The 22,580-nt window shown below is 34.1% G+C and overlaps 1 protein-coding gene across 2 annotated transcripts in view; it reads left to right on the forward strand.

Moving 5' to 3' along the window:
* Positions 1–22,580, forward strand: part of LOC129939740 (mitochondrial glutamate carrier 1-like) — a 38,797-nt gene that overhangs the window by 753 nt on the left and 15,464 nt on the right. For both annotated transcript variants that reach the window (XM_056047857.1, XM_056047856.1), the window contains exons 2-3: positions 10,317–10,349; positions 10,812–10,946. In XM_056047857.1, the coding sequence (XP_055903832.1) occupies positions 10,318–10,349; positions 10,812–10,946 (167 nt within the window). In that variant the 5' untranslated portion in view covers position 10,317. The remainder of the gene's footprint in view (positions 1–10,316; positions 10,350–10,811; positions 10,947–22,580) is intronic.

Genomic DNA, 22,580 nt, shown 5'->3' on the forward strand with positions numbered 1-22,580 from the left:
ATGTACCTGCTTCATATTTTACTAAAGTTAATCATCTGTTGAATATTTTGCTTGGATAGAAAAACTATGAATTTCTAGAAACAATGGAACGAATTTTTGAAAAATTCTCGACTAGGAACTTCAAATCGTCCTCAAATTTATTTCTTATGTAATTATTTACCTTCATACATAAATATGTATATACAATTGATTTGTATGTAATTTTTTGTCAAGGAAATAATATTTTTACTCAAAAAACAAGTTCAATTGTTTTGAATTGAAATGTTGTATGACAAATAAAAGTTAATGGTTAATTTGTGTTAATTAACACTAAGGCACTAAAAGATCACATTTCAATTTGTGCGAAATGTTTTCGGATCTCAAAAGAGTTAGCAGAGAATGCATTCATATGCAAACATTATGATATATGTACCTAAATACACTCACAAAATTAAATATAACAAGAATACAACAAATAATATCAATGAAATTTGGTATACATGACACAGATTGGTGAAAAACAGAATATTGATTAAGTCATAATGTTCGGAGCCGATTAAATATATGAAAAAGCCGGCTGATTAAGTTTGTCTAGTTTAAGGTTACACATTGTTAACGAGTTATCAACTAAACCAGCTATAAAGCAGTTTCCATGCTAAGCAATTGTTTGATACAGTGTGGGGCAAGACTAAGGCAACTTGTGTATTAAAAAAATGCATAAATATGTATTTTATTTCGCCAACAGTTTCCAAAACGCGTTGACAAATGAACGACCCCTTAACACTAAATTTGGATTCGTCCGAACAGAGCACTGTGTTCCATTTGTAAACTGTCCAGTTTAAATGCTCAATGGCAAATTTTAATATTGCCTTCTTGTTTTTAGATTTTTTTTTTTGCTATCTTGAACGATTTTTGTCAAAAATTTATATTAAATTCTACATTTCAGTAGTTCCCAGGACTAATCGCACAAATGAAATATTAGTTTTGGTAATGCGTTTTCTCCAAGGAAATGTACGAAGAGTTTAAAACCTTTTAAGAAATTTTGTATGGCACTTAAACACCTTTTTATTTTAAATAAACCAAAATAAACATTTAAGCCATTGAACAGCAATTTATTATTAAAAACAAAAGCAATCCTAAAATTTAACCCTCTACACATAATCTGATACTTAATATTAGGAACTTATTTGCGTATCGATTCGATTTAATGTTTTTAGCATTTTTTTTTTTAATTTTTTACCATTCTTCTTGAAGGCCTTCTTTTAGGTCCTTAATGTTTCTTCAGTTCTTTTGAGCAATTCGTCGTACCAGTTCATCCCATTTATAGTCGATTGAATTTAGGTTAGGTGACCTGATACAATAACCACAATCTTGCTGTACAAGATGTGTGCTTTGCGTAGTTCTTCTAGTAGAACATGATATTGGCTTTTGTTCCGGTATTACTGACATTGGACGCTTGAAGTTGACCCAAAATATTGGTGTTTTGAGAAAATTCTTTTATACAAAATAGGTTATCCAGTCTTTTATTATTATGCTTAAAGACTACTTTGTTTAAAGCAAATAAGGTAGTAAAAAAACGAATTGTTCAAAATAATAGGAGTAAACAAAATAAAGTATAAAAAGCTAAAAAAAAATATTCAATATTAAGTTTTTTTTGTCATTATTTTATGGAAAATCCTTTGTTTTTTATAATTGCTGCACATCTGCGTGGCAAAGAGTTCACAAGGGCCTGACAACGCTCAACTGGAATTTGGTTTCATGTTTCCTCGACTGCGTCCCACAACTGCCTCGAATTCAAGGGTCTTCATCGAGAAACATCCTTTTTCACATCTGCCCATAAATTTTCTATGGGATTGAGGTCAGGCGACTGAGTTGGCAAGTCCATGATTTCAACCCCATCGACCCAAAACCATTCCTTGGCAGACTTACTGGTGTGTTTCGGGTCGTTGTCTTGTTGAAATACCCATTTAACCGGCATATTCCAACTCGCATAAGGCAGCATCATACTGGACATTATATCCACATAAACGCACTGGTCCATCGTGCCAATGATTTGATGTATGGGGCCAACACCAGCATATGAGAAACTGCCCAATGCCATCGCTTTAGCACCTCCATGCTTTACTGTTTTAATGGTGTACCGAGGCTTAAACTCGGAATTTTCTGGACGTCGGACGTGTTCCACTGAATAAAACAATTTTGGTCTCGTAAGTCCACAAATTGTTTCGCCATTTCTCTGCAGGCCAATTAGCATTTCGTGGACTGCGAGCGGAAATATTGTGTTCCACCATCGCCTTCTTATTGTTACGCTACTTACTGCCAGTCCTAGATCTTCCTGGATCATCTTAGAGGACGCAAAAGGATCCTTTCGGCTGTAGCGAACAATACAACGATCGTCATTTTCACTCGTTTTTCGTTACCGTCGCCGGGTTTCGATTTTTTTTCATATTTTACAGCATTGGCGATCATTTGGTCAGAGCACCCTAACATCAACTTTATATCCTTATAAGTTTTTCCTTCATTTCGCAACTTTTTTATGATTTCCCGTTTTTCGTCGGTGCAGTGCTTTCCTCGGCCTACTAAATAACCAAACTTGTTTAGATATTCGATATTCCAACTATTTAATATTCCTATTTTAATTTAGTTACTTACTGTCTTGCCCTCATTGACCACTAAACCCATCTTCTTCGCTTCCGTCGCAATGTTCATAAACGCTCCACTAACATCACGCTTTGATCTTCCAATTATGTCAACATCATCTGCGTATCCGAGTAATTGGATGGAACTTTGGAAGATAGTGCATCGCCTTGTCTAAAACCTTTTTTGACATCAAATGCATCGGTAAGATCTTTTCCGACCTTGATAGAGCAGCGTGCTTTCTCCATCGTCATTCTGCACAAACGGATAAGTTTGACAGGGATGCCAAAACTAGACATTGCTCGGTAGAGCTCTTCCCTATAGATGCTGTCATATGCGGCTTTAAAATCGATAAAGAGATGGTGGGGATCGATTTGAAGCTCCTGGGTTTTTTTCCAAGATCTGCCGTAGTGTGAGTATTTGGTCGATAGTGGACTTTCCTGGTCTGAAGCCACACTGATAAGGACCAGTCAAGTTGTTGACGAATGGCTTCAGACGGCAGAGAGGATCTTATACGCAATGTTAAGGAGACTGATGCCTCTGTAGTTGGCGCAGTTTAGAGGGTCTCCTTTCTTATGTATCGGGCACACTATGCTGAGATTCGACTCATCGGGCATGCTTTCTTCCGACCAACCCCCAACCTGTAGGGCCAGATCCTTAGTATAACTCCAAGGAAGGGGAAGCCGGATAAACCGCTCCTTACAGGCCTGGGCTCCGAATATGTCGAAGAAGCCCTATAAGGTGTTCACTAAGTAGTTCAACCTTACTGGAACTGTAGACACCACCCTCGATTCCATCTCGAGAATTCGTCCGCTGCCGCCTGGATAAGAAAAGGTGCCTTAGTGGAAACACCTCTCCCCCTTTCTCGTTTGCTGCCCCGAACAACTTTCCACTGGGGTTGGAACCCAATCTCCAGTTGAGGTAGTAGGCACCCGATGTTCACCGCGGGGAGTTGAGATTGATAGACAGGTGGACACTTGTGTCCTCTTGAATGCACATGTCTACCATTTGAAAAAACTCCTTGAATAGGGTACAAAGAAATACGCCACTAGGATGAGGCTACATGTAAAATTTAAGAAAAAAACGAACAAATAAATGAAATTGTGTATTTTAAGGTTTTAAAATATTTATTTATAACGTTTTTTTACATTAGTAATGACGATGTTTTCCATAATTTCTATAAAACGGTTTGAAATAGAGACATTTAGTTTTTTTTTTTTAATAATAACTGGAAACGTTTTCAATGATGTTAAAGTGCGTTGATTATGGGGGCCATTGCAAAAGTTCAACGTCGTCTGATTGAGTTCAACTTCTAACAACCCTACAAGTGTTGATGGGGGCTTTACCTTGTTGAAAAATCTAAGGAAGAGTTTTATAAATCGAGATGACCATTCCAACAAACATTTAAAGTTGTTCATTATTGTAGACAAACACTAAAAGTACTGAACTGAAGGCGCTCAACTCCGTCCAGTGCAAGGACGTCTCGACTGTAAAAGAGTCGCCTATTTACAGTTTTACGGCTGACGTAGTAGATTAGCAGAACCGCCTCTCTATCCTGTATCAGCCGTCGATTGTCTATATAGATGAAAGCATCGGTCTTTCTTCTTCACCGTGCCCCCGTTCAGCAAAAAATATCTATTCTGTTTATGTTGGCTCTTTTGTATAAAACCTGGTTGGAATAGTAATGTTTGCACTCGGAGTCTGGTGTAATTCCAGGCAACTTCGAAGACCTTTCCTGTCAAACACCCCATCTATACTGGGTGCCATTGGCAATCATCGACTGGGTGTGAACAAATCCTGATCTAACCAGATGCCAAGGAACTTTACTAAACTTTTATTTGCCATTCGCTTTCGAATTGGTCCCACGATCACTGGATTTTTCCAGTTCTTTTCAGGATCGCATGAGGCTCCATACAACGGAGTCAATTACAGAATAATGGGCGCATTCATAAATCTAGTGACCATGTAGTCAAAATTTAACTAGCTTTCTGAATGCAAAATTGCACTACAAAGCAAGTGAATCCGGAACTGTCATATTACTGACAAATGCAAATATGGAAAATAAGAAATTTTGATTTAATAACTTTAAATAATGTTTTGTGTTTTTAAATTCAATAAAATAAAATTTAAAACACAATTTGAGTGATTTATATTTGTATTTAAATACTAAACGATTTATTGAATTTTAAATTACTTGTGTCTTTACCTAACGGCTGATTGTGAAACGTCAAAATCATTCTCCTCTAAATTTGTTGCTGAAATTTGTACACTACTTCGTAGGGGAAATTTTAACTCATTTTGTAGTTGGAAGTAGCCAATCAGAATGCCTTTACTAAGTAGTGACTACATTAGTGATTTCGCAGTTCTAAAATTTGATTTTTAACTTCCAATATTGCTGAATCTTGTCGAAGTCAAGCTGCAAAAGTATCCTGATAACCTCAATTTTTGGGGCCGTTCTTTACTCGATTAAGTCGTGCGTTGGCGTACGCAATTGACTGAGTTAAGCTACTTATCCGATCACTAGTATAAATGCTGAATTTAAATTTCTCCTGCTAAGTAAAAAATGTTCCTTTGTCTTGCGCAAGATTTTAACAATAAATGCTTTGTTTAAATTTTTAATGTGAAATCACGTTGCACAAATGCTTCTCATGCTAATAAAACTGAATAATATCATGGGCTTTAATAATTTTTATTATTATTATTATTTTTTATTAACAGGTAATTAAAATTACATGGTAATACTTAGTTTAACGAGCCTAGCTGCGGAGACTATTGGCTCTTATTTTAGTTTTAATTTAAATTAAAATGTTTGCTTTTAAAAGGAAATCTGATATTTTGTCGATATTTGTGGAATTAGGGTTTTGGAGAATTTCATAAATACATTTATTTTTAAATAAATTTTTGATTATGGGTTGCAATACAGGGCAGTGTTCTAGGATGTGATTCAGGTCAAACCTGGTATTGCAATTTGTACAAAGTGGTGGCGGATTTTTTTTGAGGAGATGCTGATGAGAGGGTGATGTGTGTCCAAGTCGAAGTCGTACAAAATTAGAGCTTTTGTGTTTGGAAACGTTTGTTGGGTATACGGGGGCGAGTTTATTAGGGTTGAGTTTTTTGTAATGATGACGGTATAGATTTTTAGCAGATCAAGTACTGATCTTACCAGAGAGTTATAAAGAGATAATAAAGTGAATGAATCAGTAAATTCTCTGGTATTTCTTTTTATAAAACCCAGCATCTGATTCGCTTTATTGATCAAGTAATCATAATGAGGAAGGAACGACAGATTAACATCTAGGATTACTCCCAAGTCTTTTTTTGATTTACCCTTGTTAGAATTATGTTATTGATATTGAAATCAAAGACAATTGGATTAAGAATCCTGAAACACGATAGTATTTGACATTTTTCTACGTTCAAATGAAGTTTATTTATCCTGCACCAATCTACTAATCTCACCAGGTCTTCTAGCAGAAGGCTACAATCCGATATGCAGGTAATCCTACGGTAGATCTTGAGATCATCGGCAAAAAGGAGACAGTCAGAATTTTTGAAAATTGTTGGAATATCATTCACAAAAATAAGAAAAAGTAAAGGTCCTAAATGGGTACCTTGTGGAACGCCTGATGGGACATAAATATCATCAGAATATAAGTTTTTAATTTTAACAATTTGTACTCTTCCAGTCAAGTAAGACTCGAACCAGTTTAACAGAGACGAACTTATACCAAAGGAAAGTAATTTGTGGAGTAGAATTTTGTGATTGACTCTATCAAATGCTTTGGCAAAGTCGGTAAAAATTATATCGGTTTGAAACCCTTTTTCCATATTATTTATGATTGCATTTACCATAATAGTTAAGTTAGTTGCAGTAGATTTACCTACTACAAAACCTTGTTGGAACACTGATATCTTTTCTTGGATTAAAGACGAAATTTTGTTATACGCCACTTTTTCAAATAATTTTGGTATAGCAGATAGCTTGCAGATTGGTCTATAGTTTGTGACCTCTTGCTTTGATCCCGATTTAAAAATAGGGGATAAAAATGAGATTTTCCAGGTTTTCAAAAATTGGCCTGTAGCTAAAGAAATATTAAAAATGTTTGTTAGTGGCTGAGAGGCAGCCAAAAAGATTTACGTTTGAAGTTTAAGAAATGCCAAAAACGTTTGCTATTGCATTTGAGTTCGTTTTCAATTGAAAGAATGTAGTTACGATGTAGAAATTTATTTAAATAGTCAAATTTTCGCTGACAATCTATATAATTGTTTCGTAAACTTAGATTTTCTTTATTATTTTTGTGTAATTTGTATGCTTTATTCTTTTGATTTTTGAGATTAGTAAGTCTTCTATTATACCAGGCAGGGTTAGAATTTGTTTTTAAATATTTCGTTGGTACATACTTTTCAACTGCATTATTTAAAATATTTGTAAAAATTGCGTAATTGTTATCTAAATTAGAATCGCTGAGTATAATTTGCCACGAAAACGATAACAAATACTCAATCATTGCATCAAAGTTAGCATTTTTATAATCATAAATAATAGTATTAGGTTCATTTTCATTTTTCAAATAACTATAAAAAGATAAAATCACCTTCTAATGCCAGATGATGAATTGAATTTTCCACTTAAGGAAAAATAGACTTTTCCACATAAATAAGATATTCCTTGTCTACAAATATAAGATCTAGAATGCGATTTAGATTATTTAATTGAAAATTTATTTGTATTAGATCATACTGACTTAAAAAATCAATGACTGTTATTTCAATTTCATTTGTTATATTAAACGGAATTAAATATTTATCATCAGAGTCTAGACTCCAGTTTATATTTCCTAGGTTGAAATCTCCAGCAAAAATAATATGTTCTAAATTTAAATTATCCAAGATATTTTTAGAATTAAGCAAATGTGTGTTATAAAGCTCTAATAGACTCTTAGGAGGTATATAACTCGCTAAAACATACAATTTATTCTCTTCTATTTTTACAGAAACAATAAGCTGATCAATATCCAGGTTAGAAGAATTAGAGTTTGATTGCAAGTCAATTGCTTTACATGGAAATGAAGCCCGAACCGCAATCAATACTCCACCCCCCCTTTCCATACCTGATTTTTGTTTACATCTATCCTTTCTAAACACAGTATAGAAATTTGAAAAAAATGCAGATGTTAAATGATTCTCGGATAACCAAGTCTCTGTTAAAATTATTATATCATAAATACATGAAGATAAAGTTAGATATAAAGAATCAAGTCTTGTTCTTAACCTACCTACGTTCTGATAATAAAATGAAAGTTTACTTCTTCCAAAATGAGAAATCGAAGTTTTATTTAAAAAATTTAGAGCTGAATTAAATGATGATGATGATTCTTCAGCAGGTACAACAACAGCAGCATCAATAATATTATTTATTAAGTTGTTAGGATTTGAGAAGAGAGATTGACGTTTTTTGGAAATACAGGAGCATTATTGGCTAAGTTGGCAGCACTGTCAGCGTATTCGTTGCCCTGGATTCCTACAAAATTTCCATCCATCCGATTTAAATTCGAGTGAGATGGCTGTGTAGAGTTGGCGGTTGATACTATTGCTGGTATTTACTTTTTTATAACTAGCTAGAGTTTATATTAGAGATTCCGGGTTGATGAACCATGGGGGAATACGAGGAGTAACTTGGCGCTCCTGTTTAGTTGGTAGTTCAAACTCAGCTGCTTTTGTAAGAATCGTAGCAATGGCGGATGGGATCCTTTTTTTAAGTTTATGATCAGATGCTTTTTTGAAGTCGTTATCGATTATTAAATTTCTGGAAAACTACAGTTTCGCAAACAGTTTAGCAGTTATAGTATCTCTTCGTTCCTCTATGCTTGGAAGTCCTTCTTCTGCTAATTTTGTTTATAGGTGTTGAGAACGCGTTGATAGTTCTCCTTGCTGCGGCGGCGTGGTAAGTTGGTTTTATTATATTTAAAATTGATTTAGGACAATGCCCATATATATACAATCCATATTCAATCTTACTTAAAACTAACATTTTCGTAGTGTTTGAAAGGGTATTTATATGTACGTTACTTTTATTTAAAGCTAAATATATTACAATATTAGTTCTCGCAGCTAGTGATTTCTTAAGATCTATACAGCGTTGTTTCCAAGAATACGTTATGTTAAAGACTAAACCTAGAATACTTAAGTTACTTACATTTTGGATTTGTACATTGTTTATATTAAGATTAAGTTGTGCACAGTTTTGTTTTATACAAATGTGGAGCAATTTACATTTTTGGATGGACAATTTGGCGCCTGACGTTTTCGACCAATCTATAATTTCTTCTAGGGCAATTTGAAACAAGATATTACTTCTGTCAATATCATTAATTTTACATAAAATATATATGTATATCGTCTGCATAAATGCAGTGATCTAGTAATTTTTGCTTTTTCAAAATTATGTTTATATCGTCGAATGCAATTATAAATAAAACCACCGAGAGAGTTGATCCCTGGGGTATACCGTTATACAATGGGTAGTTGGAAGAGTAGACGCTATTAGTCTTTACACAAAAAGTTCTATTTGTTAAAAAGGATCTTACATAACCGTATATTTTTTTTCCAATACCCCATTTTGTAATATTTTTCAGAACTACATGACACTACATGATTTACAGACCTATTCTATCGAAGGCCTTTTCGAAATCAAGGAAGAGAATGGATACGTGGTTTTTTGCTGATAGAGCTTTTGTAGCAAAATAGTCGATATGAAGAAGAGCGTCGACACATCCTCTGTTGGATTTAAAGGCAACTTGGTTAGGACTTATGAGCTTGTTTGTTTCGGTAAACCATAGTATGCGCTTTGCAATTATCTTTTCCATTATTTTGGATATGCATGGGATAAGGGAGATTGGGCGGTATCCTTTGATTGTATTTGTTTTTTTTTTTGGTTTCGGAATAGGTATAATTGTAAAAAATTTCCAGGTATGAGGAATGATAGAGTTGTTTAAGATACTATTATAAAGATCAATAATTCTCTGCTTAGTTTTATAAGGTACATTTTTTAGCATTGGATAAGATATTCTATCTCTGCTTGGGGTTCTGCCTTTGACCTTGCTAAGTGAGGTTTTAAGTTCGATTAATGTTATTGGTTGTAATGTAATTATTTTAAACCTTTTGCTCATAGTCACAATTAGAAAGAATTTAACTGTTCTTTCATGACGTACGTAACCCAACACCAATCTCTTTTTGTACTGAATGGCCTCTTGTTATATTTAACAACATTTTTTAATTTTTGTCTTCGAATTTTTAATTGAGAAAGCCAATTCTTAAGGTTTCGAAACAAATTTCACATGTTTGTCATTTTCAACATCTTATTTAAAATTGCAGTAAAATTATAAAAATGTTCATAAGAAAAACTAGAAGCTGGGAAATGATAGGACAAAGAAAGTAAAATATAAATAAATTATTAATATTTTAATGTCCATATAGTCCATATATAGTTACTCTAAAACCCAATTCCGACCTTGGCCCATATTACTTTTACCTTGTTGAATTTTTTTATTATCGAAAAGTACAATATATTTTTATTGAATTACCACATACATATATAATAAAAAAAAACTTAGAACTATGCCAAAAATTTGCAGATACAATTGAAATAAATATAGCAACACAACAAAAAATGATTTAACTTTTTTATTTATTTTTTTCAGAATGTCGTCTTCAAAACAGCCGCAACAATTTGCGTAAGTATTTTCTTTATTGAAATTATGATTTAAAACAGTTTATTAAAAAATGGCCTTGTTCAAAACCAAAGTGTTAATAAACTCATGCACTCCTAAAATAAATTTAGTATTTTAAACGATTTACAATTTATTTGTATACAATGTTTTCAACATTTTGGCATTTTGCCATTATTCGAGTCTGATAAGAATTTCACAAAGGAAACTTGTCGCGTGCCCCTATTTTGTATTTAACGTGCGTCTTTTCGTAAGACACACACCAGACGTCTTATCTAATTTGTAGTATATGCGTTCAAAACAACAAACCTACTTATACAAATCTATGCAGACACGATTAAGTTTAATTCGGTATTCTAAATATTTCACCTTGTTTGATACTAGACAAATTAGTGAGATGCCTAACGACGACGACGACGCCTAGAGTTTACTATAAATTAAAAGAATTTTGTTTGTTTTTTGTTTTAGAATCTTGCCTAAAATCATCAATGGCGGTATTGCCGGTATCATTGGTGTGTCATGTGTATTTCCACTGGATTTGGTGAAGACTCGTCTACAAAATCAACAAATCGGACCAAATGGAGAGAAGATGTATAAGAATATGTAAGTGAAAAACTAATTTGTATTTTTATTGTAAGATGCTTTTTGTTTAGTTTTGATTCTTAACATTATTTTATCGATGAGGACAACCAAGATCATATGAATATTTAAATAAGTAGAAGTGTGAATTTAAATTTTATTTAGATTATTAAAATCATGTTAGTTTCTTATAAGGCAAACAAAATACTACAAAAACAATTGACACACAAATTTGGCACAATTATCACAAACATTTTTTAAGCAAAAATTGTAAAAACGTAACATTTAACATCAAATGAATTTTCTTAATATTTCGGGAATTTTTTCTTGGCTATTCTTCTTATTTGGTCGGAGAAAAATTCGAATTGAGCGAGTCATCGAAATCGGCCCAAGCGTTCTTCAGTTAGAAGTACATAAACTAATGTTAATCTCTTTGATATATATAGATATAAACTGTTCTTAAATAATACAAAATTATTAGATACACTCCGCTTCAACTGAACACGCACATACATTTTCGAAAATGCGTTTTTAATTTTTTTCAAATTATAAGATGGTAAGAAATATTCAAATAAAACTGCGGGTCGTGTTTTTGCTCACTTGTAAAGTATTTCATGCGTTAGGTTAGGTTAAGTTAAAGTGGCTGTATATGATGATAACGGACACACTTAGGCCAGTTTAATGGCCCATTGTGGTACCACATGAATCTTGAGGCTTCTTCCTAACTTAGGTAGTTCTTGCATTGAGCTAGAACAGGGCATGTGCAGAGAAGGTGAAGTACTGTTTCCTCTTCTTCCTCGTCCATATCGCTTCTGCAAAAGTCATTTGAGAATACGCCTAACCGCGTGGCGTGCTTTCCTATTAGACGGTGTCCGGTTATGACACCTTTTATAGGGCTTATATGCAATCTGCTAAGAGAAAGCAAGCCCCTTGAGCGTTTTAAATAGCGATTGGTATGCCAATATGAGCCAAACGTGGTAGGATGGGCTGTACTGTACCGTTCCTTGCGAGTTCATCTGCCTTACAGTTATCTGGAATGTCTCTATGGCCCGGCACTCAGCAAAAGTGAATATTAAACTGTTGTTGAATTGAATTGAAATATTTTATTTAGCCCAAATTAGCTATTTATAGTTTACAAAATGATTATGATTAATATATATATACATTTGTATGTTATTTACAATGGCATTGGCGTTTATATGTTTTGTTTAACAAAGTTAATTATTTCTTTTTGTAAATATAAATCTATCAGTCTGTTGCTTTACATTGTTTGGTAAATCGTTAAAAAGCTTAAATCCTTTGTAAATTAAACTATTTTGTGATCTTGCACTTCTGTATGATTGCAGTCTTAAATCCTCTCCATTTCTTAACAAAAACGGTTGAACATCTCTTACGTAACGAATATGTTTTGACAAGTATTTTGGTAGTAAATTATTTTTAATTTTGAATACAAAAAATAAAACATTGAAATAAATACGCTGTTTAACATTCATCCACATTAAAGTATTTAACATAAGCACTATAGAAGTATATTTACTACATCTAAGTATTGCACGCATAGCTTTATTTTGCAGTTTTTGAAGATTATTCATTGAACTTTCATTGATTAAATATAAAATTGTAGAGCAAAACTCAAAATGAGGTTTTATTATAACATTGTAAATATTTAAAGCGGTAAAATTCGCATGATTAAGTTCTTTAGTGTAAGTATTTCGTATGTTTCTAAAATAACACCAATCATCCAAACTACCTGTAAAGATTGCTTTACTTTTCGCATTATGTTTTTGATGTTTGAGCGCATTCAAATGTTGATTAAACCACGAATTTTCTTTTTTACTTGGATATTTTAGCGTTTTAAATTTAATCAATACCATTAATAATTTATTTTGAAAATTTTTCGCGTACTGGTGTATATCATTAACAACAAGAGAATTTATACCACTTTCTTCAAACGCTGATAATAAGTTGGCTTTAGAATATTTTAAAACTTGTATTTTTTTAACTTTTGGTTTGGAAAATTTTGCTCTCATTGGGAGTTTTAAAGATATAGCTTCATGATCTGCGATATCAAAATAACCACTAACATTAGCCACTAAATAAGATAAATTTGAGACGACATAGTCTATTAAGGTTCTAGATGTACTTGTTATTCTTGTTGGTTCATTTACTAATTGTGTACACCCGTTTTCAAGTATAATTTTGTTGCAATCACGTCTATAAATATTATTTTCATCGAACCAGTCAATATTAAAGTCTCCAACTATTATAAGATTATTGTTATCTTTCACCAAATTATCCATTAACTCATTAAAACGGTCACAAAATTGTCTATTAGATGATGATGGAGATCTATATAAGCCAGCGATTACAAAAGAGCAAAAACCACATCGCACTTTAACAGCAAGACACCAAATATCCATATTCACTACTAGTGTATATACTTGTTCACACTGCAGATTTGCATTTACATAAATAGCGACTCCACCTGTATACCTAGACAAGCTATCACATCTAATAAGATTATATTTTTCAATATTAACTTCATTATCTGAAATATTTTCAGTCAAACGTGTTTCACTAAGCACAATTATATCAAAAGTTTGGTTTATTAAAACTTGTTCAAGCTCATTAAAATTTGCGATTAAGCTTTGAATGTTAAAATACACAAAAGAAATTTCGGTTGGTTGCTAATATTTAATTTTGTCCTTTTGGATCTGAACTTTTTTTTTGTGCCATCTCCATTAGAGATGATCGACAGTTATGGACTATTATAGAGTTTGTTGAGACAGAGTCCAGAGATTTTATAGCGTCCTGCCTATCTGAGAAAATACAGATTTGTGTAGCCTATGTTCTTTGGAATTGATTCTAAATACCTTAGAATTACGGAGTGGCCAATGTTGTTGTAAGTCCACTGCGACGAAGCTTTGAGGCGAATAGTAAAGCTTGCAGCTACTTGTTTGCTAAATATGTCAAGAGGTGATAGGTAGAGTAAGGTGTCCAGTGCCGCAGATGGGGTCGTGCGAAGCGAGCCGCTTATACATAGGCAAGCTGAACGTTGGACTTTATTAAGCTTATCCCTGTTTATACCTTTCTCTAAAGCAGTCTAGCATACTGCCAGACCGTATATTAAAATCGGTCTGATTACCGAAGTGTATAGCCAATGCGTGATTCTGGGTTGTAAACTTCAATTATTACCAATAGCTTTTTTGCAAGAAAATAGAGCTACAGTAGCTTTTTTGACCCTTTCATGTACGTTGCATTTACAATTTAGTTTTTTTATCCAAGACAAGACCCATATATTTAGCCTCGTCTGAGAGGGTTGACAAATGGAATTTTGTATCTCCTCGAAAATAAGACCAAATCGGTTTTGTGTGGGTTAAAACCCAGTTCACACCGATCAGCCCAAAGTATTAGCCTGTCCAAGGCATTTTGTAAGAGTTCTTTTAGGATGTTAAGATGCTTTTCTGAAACTGCTATACCAACGTCTTCCGCATAGGCAATCACTCTGAAGCCCTCCGCATCCAGACAAGTTAGGATTTTATTCACCACTAGGTTCCTGAGGAGAGGGGATAGAACACCACCTTGCGGTGTTCCTCTGCTAACGAATCGTCTACCAGAAGAGTTGCCGAGTTTTGAGTTAATTATTCTGCTAGTAAGTATTCAATGAAATTACTCCCGAAGCGAACTTTTTACATTTAGAGAATTTAGTGCAGACGTGTCGACGTTGTTAAAGACCTTCGATGTCAAGGAAAGCAACCATAGTGAACTCTTTATGATGAAGGGAATATTCATGCGTAAAGAAGAAGTTTTTTTTGAGCCAACTGACAACTGAAAATTTGTCCATTTTTTATGTGCGTATTCAAATACTGGATATTTTAAATCAACAATTTTAGTGTTTTAAGTGAAATTCAATTTTCGATTTACAATTTTATGACAAATGTCTTAGCTGTGTTAAGACTTGGTTAAATTGGCCAAAATCTTAATGGTTTTTTTCTTACTTAAAAATAAAGATTCTTACAGATGAAACATAAAGGGAGGTAAAAAGAACTGCAAAAACAGCAGCTTGAAGAGAAAATTTAAGCCATCTTAAACAAATTAAACTTACAAAAATATCGGCACTACGTTGTTAGAGTTTTTCAAAACTCAAATATTCTGGAAAAGGAATAGTATCACTTGTTTTTTTTCAGACGATAAAACTATTGAATTTCGATTTCCCTGATGGGCCAACCTTATAACGGGTAATCCATTTTCCAGTTTAAAAGTTTAGGGTATAAATTCGACATCTGTCAAACTAACTTACTTAAGGTGGCGCTACAGTCCGGGTGAACCCGGGCCTCAACCAACATGCGTCTCCACTGACATCACGCTTTGATTTTCCAATTACGTCAATATCATCTGCGTATCCGTGTAATTGGATGGAACTTTGGAAGACTGTGCCTCTAGTGTTGACGGTTGAGTTTTGCACAATTCTTTCCAGAACAATATTAAAGAAGTCGCATGACAGTGCATCGCCTTGTCTAAAACCGGTGAGATCTTTTCCGACTTTAATAGAGCAGCGTGCATTCTCCATTGTCATTCTGCACAAACGAATAAGTTTGACCGGGATGCCAAAACTAGACATTGCTCGGTAGAGCTCTTCCCTATAGATGCTGTCATACGCGGCTTTAAAATCGATAAAGAGATGGCGGGTATCGATTTGAAGCTCCTGGGGTTTTTCCAAGATCTGCCGTAGTGTGAATATTTGGTCGATAGTGGACTTTCCAGGTCTGAAGCCACACTGATAAGGACCAATCAGGTTGTTGACGAATGGCTTCAGACGTTCACATAATACGGCAGAGAAGATCTTATAAGCAATGTTAAGGAGACTGATGCCTCTGTAGTTGGCGCAGTTCAGAGGGTCTCCTTTCTTATGTATCGGGCACACTATGCTGAGATTCCACTCATCGGGCATGCTTTCTTCCAACCATATTTTGCAGATGAGTTGGTGCATGCTCCCTACCAAGTCATCGCCTGATGCTTTGAATAGTTCGGAAGCAATGCCGCCAGCTCCAGCAGCTTTGTTTGACTTAAGTTTAGATATAGCTATCTTCACTTCGTCAAGGTCGGGTAGGCGGAATTGTTGATCTGCGTCGCCCAGGTTGAGTGGTTCTATCTCCTTTACAGCGGAATTCGGTTCGTCATCGCCGTTATATAATTTGGAGAAGTGGTCTTTCCATATTCTCAACATAGACTGCGATTCTACTACGATGTTCCCCTGATCGTCTTTACAGGCTTCGGTTTGTGGCTGGTACCCTTGGGAGTTTTTTTTTACCTTTTAGTGAAATTTACGAACCTCATTCCTGTTCTGACATCCCTCTATCTCCTCGATAGCGCGCTTCTCATGTTCTCTTTTTTTCCATCTAAGAAGCCGGTGTTCCTCTCTCCTCTTCTTCTCGTAGAGCTCGCGAGCAGCTCTGGTCCTTCTTTACAGCGCCGTTTTGTATGCCTGTTGTTTCTCTGCGTTCGCTTGCCGGCATTCGTCGTCGCTGTGGTGGCTGTGTGAAACCTAGCACATCAGAGGCGGCATCTCTGATGGCTGCATTGCAATGTTGCTACTGGTTTTCAATGCTTTTTGCAGGCAGCATGGGGCTCCTTAAAAGGTTATTAGAGACATGATCGGAAAAGGACATGGCAATCTCTTGCGATTGTAGCCGTCTAACGTCGAACCGTAGCCGTACCTTGGCTACAACGAGGTAGTGGTCCGAGTCAATGTTGGTTCTCGGCCAATGTCGGACATCCTGTATACTGGAAAAGTGTCGTGTTGCAAGTTAATTAATCAGGAGATTTTCATGTACCCTTGTGGATATTGAGATGTGTGAACTCCGTACTAGCTACCGGAACGTCTCGCCCGCATCAAAATCAATCAGCCTGAATCCAACAAAGAGATGTTGTATCTCCCGATTGTGCCACCAAAGATGTCTTCTCTTCCTAGCTTGACGTCATAGCCTGGGTCTAGTCTAGTTCCAAAATGGTGCATCATGACAACTTTTTTTAACTCTTGAGCTCTTAAAGACCAAAATTCGTCAAGTTATGGCTGCGATACCGCCTAAAAATAAATATTATGAAAAAAATAATTATATAATAAGCATTTATCTTCGTTTACTTTTGAAGCCACAGAATGGATAACCCTGTATTTTTATGATTTAAGAAAGTAAAAATGTTATTAAAGCTTCATAACACTGTGTAGGAGGTGTTGGTATATTGAAAGCTGTCAGTTATTATGGAACAGTTAAGGTTAAGGTTGTTACTTCCAAAAATTACTGCAGCTGGGTATCTAGGGAATCTAGGAAAGAAATGTTTCTATATAGTATTAAATTTTGTGACCCATAAACTTGGACTACCAACATAATAACTCGTTGCGCATAGTAAAAGCTTGGGCAGAGGTGCTAAAATTGAACTTTCTTTAAGTTATTCATCTAATATAAACAATATTGAATATGATTGGGGATTGTTAGAACCCCCATTTAAAGACAAAGAATCCTTAATTTCTGAGCCATTAAGTTAGCGTATAGCGAAATATCGTCTAATAAATCAAAAAGCTGTGAGATTCATACCGGAATTAATTTACAAAATGATTAAAAGTAAAGGAGAAAGAACCACCTACCAAACTTAGTAGAAACTTGTTGTATCCAATGAAATAAAAATTTTAATTTTTGGTGCCAATTAAGTTGAATCAACAAAATATTCAATTCTTCTTAGTAGAAATCTTTACAAGTATGCGAAAGAAAAGCTAGAGGTTGATTTTGGATAATTCTTCTCCAATTCTTTTCTTAACATCTTAAGGGAATGTTAGCACTAACAGATGGCACAAAAACTAGCAATATTTGGAAGAAATGTAAAAAGTATTTTCAAAAATTTGTGTGCGTATTGAGTTGAAGCGGAGTGTACTTCTAGTTCGATTGATTATAAGATATAGCAGCATTTTATTAGAATTCTTTTCAATCTCAATGTAACGGAGCATATTAATCCGATCATTAGGAAAACCAACTGTATGTTTGGTTTTGTTAAACGTTGGTCTACAAAATTGGTTTATCCTTATGTTAATCTCGCTCTATTTAACTCTTTTGGGCGCCCCATCTTGAATTTACATCCCAGATATGGACTCCTTTTTACGAGATCCACACGAAAAATGATATTGTCTTTATTCATCAACTACAACACCCGTAGTTTACAATTAATGTATAGTTTTTTTAATTTCTTACTAACTACTTAACAGTTTGGTCGTTAAATGTCGCTGCACAAAGCTTTCTTAATAAAAGCTCTGATAGTGTTTTAAAAAAAAAACCTTAATTTAACTTTAAAATTGAAAAACTAAGGTGCTGGACTATGACCAATAAGAAATGTTGTTAGTATATTCGTATATGGATTACTGATAAGGTAATTTAATATTTACGACTCTTGGCTCTTATCTCGTGTCAGCTCGAAAATATCAATGTTATTGAGAAGTGGAACATAATAGTGATTTGATAAAAGTTTTCATTTCATATGTCAATAGAGAACTAAAATATCCAACTACGTCCTATGTAGTGGCTCTTAATTCTATAAATACTAACATTTGGTTTGGAGGCCCATAGAAACGTATTTGATACCCTTTTATATAATAGTTAGTTTAATCAGTTATATACCGCACTAATAACAAAGTCTCTAAGGAATTATGTGGAAGATAACATTTGTAGACTTTAGTTTTTGCTACTACTCCCATAAAAAAATATAAAAACTGTAAGTGGCAAAGAAACTTACTCCTTTTTCTTAAAGTTGTAATTAGTAACACGTAACTTGCATAAACCCTAATTTCTAAATAGCGACAGAACTCTGTAATTATTGGAGGTGTTAATGTATTTACAAAATTATATGGAGTGTAAATTTAGACTAATATTCTTATTCCGGCATACGTACAAAAATATTTAAACAAAACATGTAATAATTGAGTTGCATGTAAGCTAATATATCGCTCCTTCAGCATTCTTAACTCGAAAGAGAAGAACGTGTGAAAGGTCTACAATTTTTTTTTTATAATTTACAGGCACTCAAAGGGTTATACGGGTTATTAATACCCTTCATATGTTTATATTTAAACACGATGTACATACATATGAACATACAAATGTATGTAGTTCATTTATGAATACATTTTGATATTTAAACGAATAAGTCACGTCATATTAAAAAGCAAACTTATGTATTTTAATCCTCAAGTGTACAAAAAAACAAACATGCACAACGCATGTTCTTACAATACTTTAAGAAATTTGTTAAAAAAGCTAAGTATTGAAAAAATTTACTTGGAATGTTTTACATTTAAAATCATTCAACTGAACGGCTGTAAATACAGTTTAATTGTTCCAAAATTGGTGGTGACATGACTGATCCATTGATTCATTTTATAATAAAGCACAGCTCTCTGTGTTTTGAAAGCGATGGATTATTGTACAAAACATTTTGTTTGCGTGTAAAACACATTAATTTAAATTAGCCTATGTTAAGTAAAAGCTTATTTATAAAACACCATTCGCATTAAAAACCTACCAGCTGAGACAAAGCAAAGACTTCTGAATCTATACAATACGATTCTTAAAACCGCAGTCATTCCCCAAAGCTGGAAAACAGCCGCAATTCTTCCAATCCCTAAACCTAACAAAGATAAACCAACTCCAGACAGCTTCCGACCCATCTCTCTCCTCTCATGTACCACTAAAATCTTCGAAAAAATTGTCGCAAAACGAATAATGTGGTATGCAGAATCTAAACAACTTTTTAGCCTAAATCAAGTCGTTTAAAACTAATAGTGGGTGTACAGACGCCCTGCTTTTTATAGATGACTATATCTGTAGAGCACTGAGCTCCAAAAACCATGCATCTATACTCACCCTAGACTTTGAAAAAGCATTTGACAGAATAGGAATACACGTAGTGTTAAAGAAAATCAAAGATGGGGGCCTTGGCCCTAATACCTTTAATTACGTTAAAGCTTTTCTTACAAATAGAAAATTTTGTATAAAAACTAATAACACCTATTCTGCAACATACAGATTACAGAACGGAATACTTCAGGGATCTCCATTATCTGCCGTTCTGTTTTCCATTGCATTTCAATATATATGTGACATTTTAACCAAACACAAATCTCTAAAATACTGCCTCTATGCTGATGATGTATATATTCTCTCCAAAAATCAAAATGTTATGGAAATCAAAAATTCACTCACAAATGCTCTTAATGACATTTTAGAATGGACAGTTTCTTCTGGAGCTAAACTTTCATTACCAAAATGCAAAGTCCTACATGTATGTCGGAAACATTATTGTACACCTCCGTCAATTAATATAAATAATATAGAAATTGAAAATTTAACAAATTTAAAAATTTTAGGACTCATATTTAATAGTAAATACAATTGGCACAATCATTCTTTAGATCTTAAGAAATCTCTAGCTGCAAGGTCTAATATTATTAAGTATTTATCAAGTAGGAAAAGTAGCGTACATGTAAATACCCTTTGTAATATAACCAAACAACTAGTATTAAGTAAAATAGATTATGGTATTTTTATTTATGGCAACGCTCCGAAATCAACACTGATGATCATTAAACCAATCTACCACCAAGCAGCAAGATGTAGTATTGGCGCCTTCCGCACTACTCCCATCAAAAACATCCTGGCAGAGGCTGGCCTCCCTACCTTTGAAGAGCGAGGAGAAAAAATCATATATAAACTATATGCTAAACTGATATTTTCGTCGAACTCGATAATCGACAAAGAAGTCAACTTAACACTGAACCGGAAAAGAAATTACAAAACACCATCAGCCATTTTCACCATACTTCAATCTGCTAACTCTGAATATCCTAAACAAGAGTTGTTAAAAACCTTCTTGGCTCATCGACTCCAACTCCTTTATAATGAACCTCGCATCCCAAAGAAAAACCCATACAAACGTTGAGGTATATCGCAAGATTTTCCTAAGGATTTCATCTGAGCTCAAGTCCAAAAATTGGAAATTTACTTTTACCGATGGGTCCAAATCTTCAGAAACTACAACGTTTGCAATCACAAATGAAGACGGTAGTAAGACACTTTTTGGATTACTTCCACAAACCGCGTCCATTTTAACTGCTGAAGCCTTTGCCATTTTTACTGCCATTCAAGAGGCTATAAAAGAAAAAAACAAGCAGGTTATTTGTACAGACAGTCTCTCTACGATCAAAGCTGTCAAAAATACCAACAACAACTCCACCAATCTCATCAACAACATTCGCTCCTTATTAGTAAATTCAAACGAGCATATAAAACTAATGTGGACCCCTGGACACGTTGGCATCCGTGGCAATGAGCTCGCTGATAAAGCCGCCAACCTTGCAAGCAAGTCACCAACCTACCTCTATAATATTTACACCAAGAACGACCTTGTGAAGAACCTCACACGAAAACTGGTAAGCACCCAAGTAAATGAATGGAGAATATACAACCATCACTATGTAGGAGTGAATCCAACAAAATCAAAACCTGTATACCTTACAAACTGCAAAAAATCAAAAATAAAAAACTTCATCCGACTCCGACTTGGCCATACCTCTGCCACCCACCTCCACCTCCTCAAAAAAGAACCTCCTCCCATTTTATTACTTGTTTAATAAATATATAATAATAATAACACCATTCGCGAAAACTATTTAGATCATCTTGTAGGAGAGTAAACAGTCGTCAAGTGAGTCGATACATTTGAAAATTTTAATGTCATCAGCGTAAATTAAAACAGATAAGTGTTTTATAATAGAAGGTTAGTCGTTAACGTACAAAATAAGCAGTAAAGGTCCTAAGTAGCTACCTTGTGGTACGCCAGAGTTGGTATACAAATCCGATGTATGTTCATTCCTAAAAACTACGTTTATGATCTATTATATAAGTACGACGAAACCCAACCAACAAATTTATCGTTAAAGCCTTGAGATTTAAGTTTTGAAGTATTTTATGGCACAATTTATCAACGTCCTTACTGAAGTCTGTGAAGACACAGTCAACTTGTTTCCGCTTCTCAAACGAATCTAAACAAAATGAACTGAAAGGAAAGAGGTTAGTAACTGTTGACTTATTTTGAACAAAACCATGTTGGCTGTCACAAATTATAGCCTTACAATTGAACTATATGACTTTACAAATAATGGACTCAAATAACTTAGGGATGACAGACAGTTTTGCAATGGGACGATAATTTTATATTTCATTTTTACTACCCTTTTTATGTATCGGTGTTATGGACGAGCTCTTCCAAATTTCAGGAAAAATTAAAGATTCGAGCGATTCATTAAAAAGAATATGAAGAGGATAGGGTAAATAGGATGCTCATTTTTTCAAAATATAAGAAAGTACACCATCTGGACCAGGGGTATAACAAAGATCAAATTCTGATACTTTGCGAACGATTTCATTGAATTGAAATACGACAAGTTTCTGTTAAGTTTGGTAGTTTTTATTTACTTTTAATCATTTCGTTAATTAGTTCCGGTAAGAATCATACAGACTCTTGATATAGTTTGACGACATTTCGCTTAACACTGTATATATATATATATGGAAGAAGTCATTTCTAACCCCAATTTTCAAGCAAGGTAAAAAGGCG

This window comes from Eupeodes corollae, chromosome 1 (genome assembly GCF_945859685.1).
Source record: "Eupeodes corollae chromosome 1, idEupCoro1.1, whole genome shotgun sequence".
Classification (NCBI taxonomy): Eukaryota; Metazoa; Arthropoda; class Insecta; order Diptera; family Syrphidae; genus Eupeodes; species Eupeodes corollae.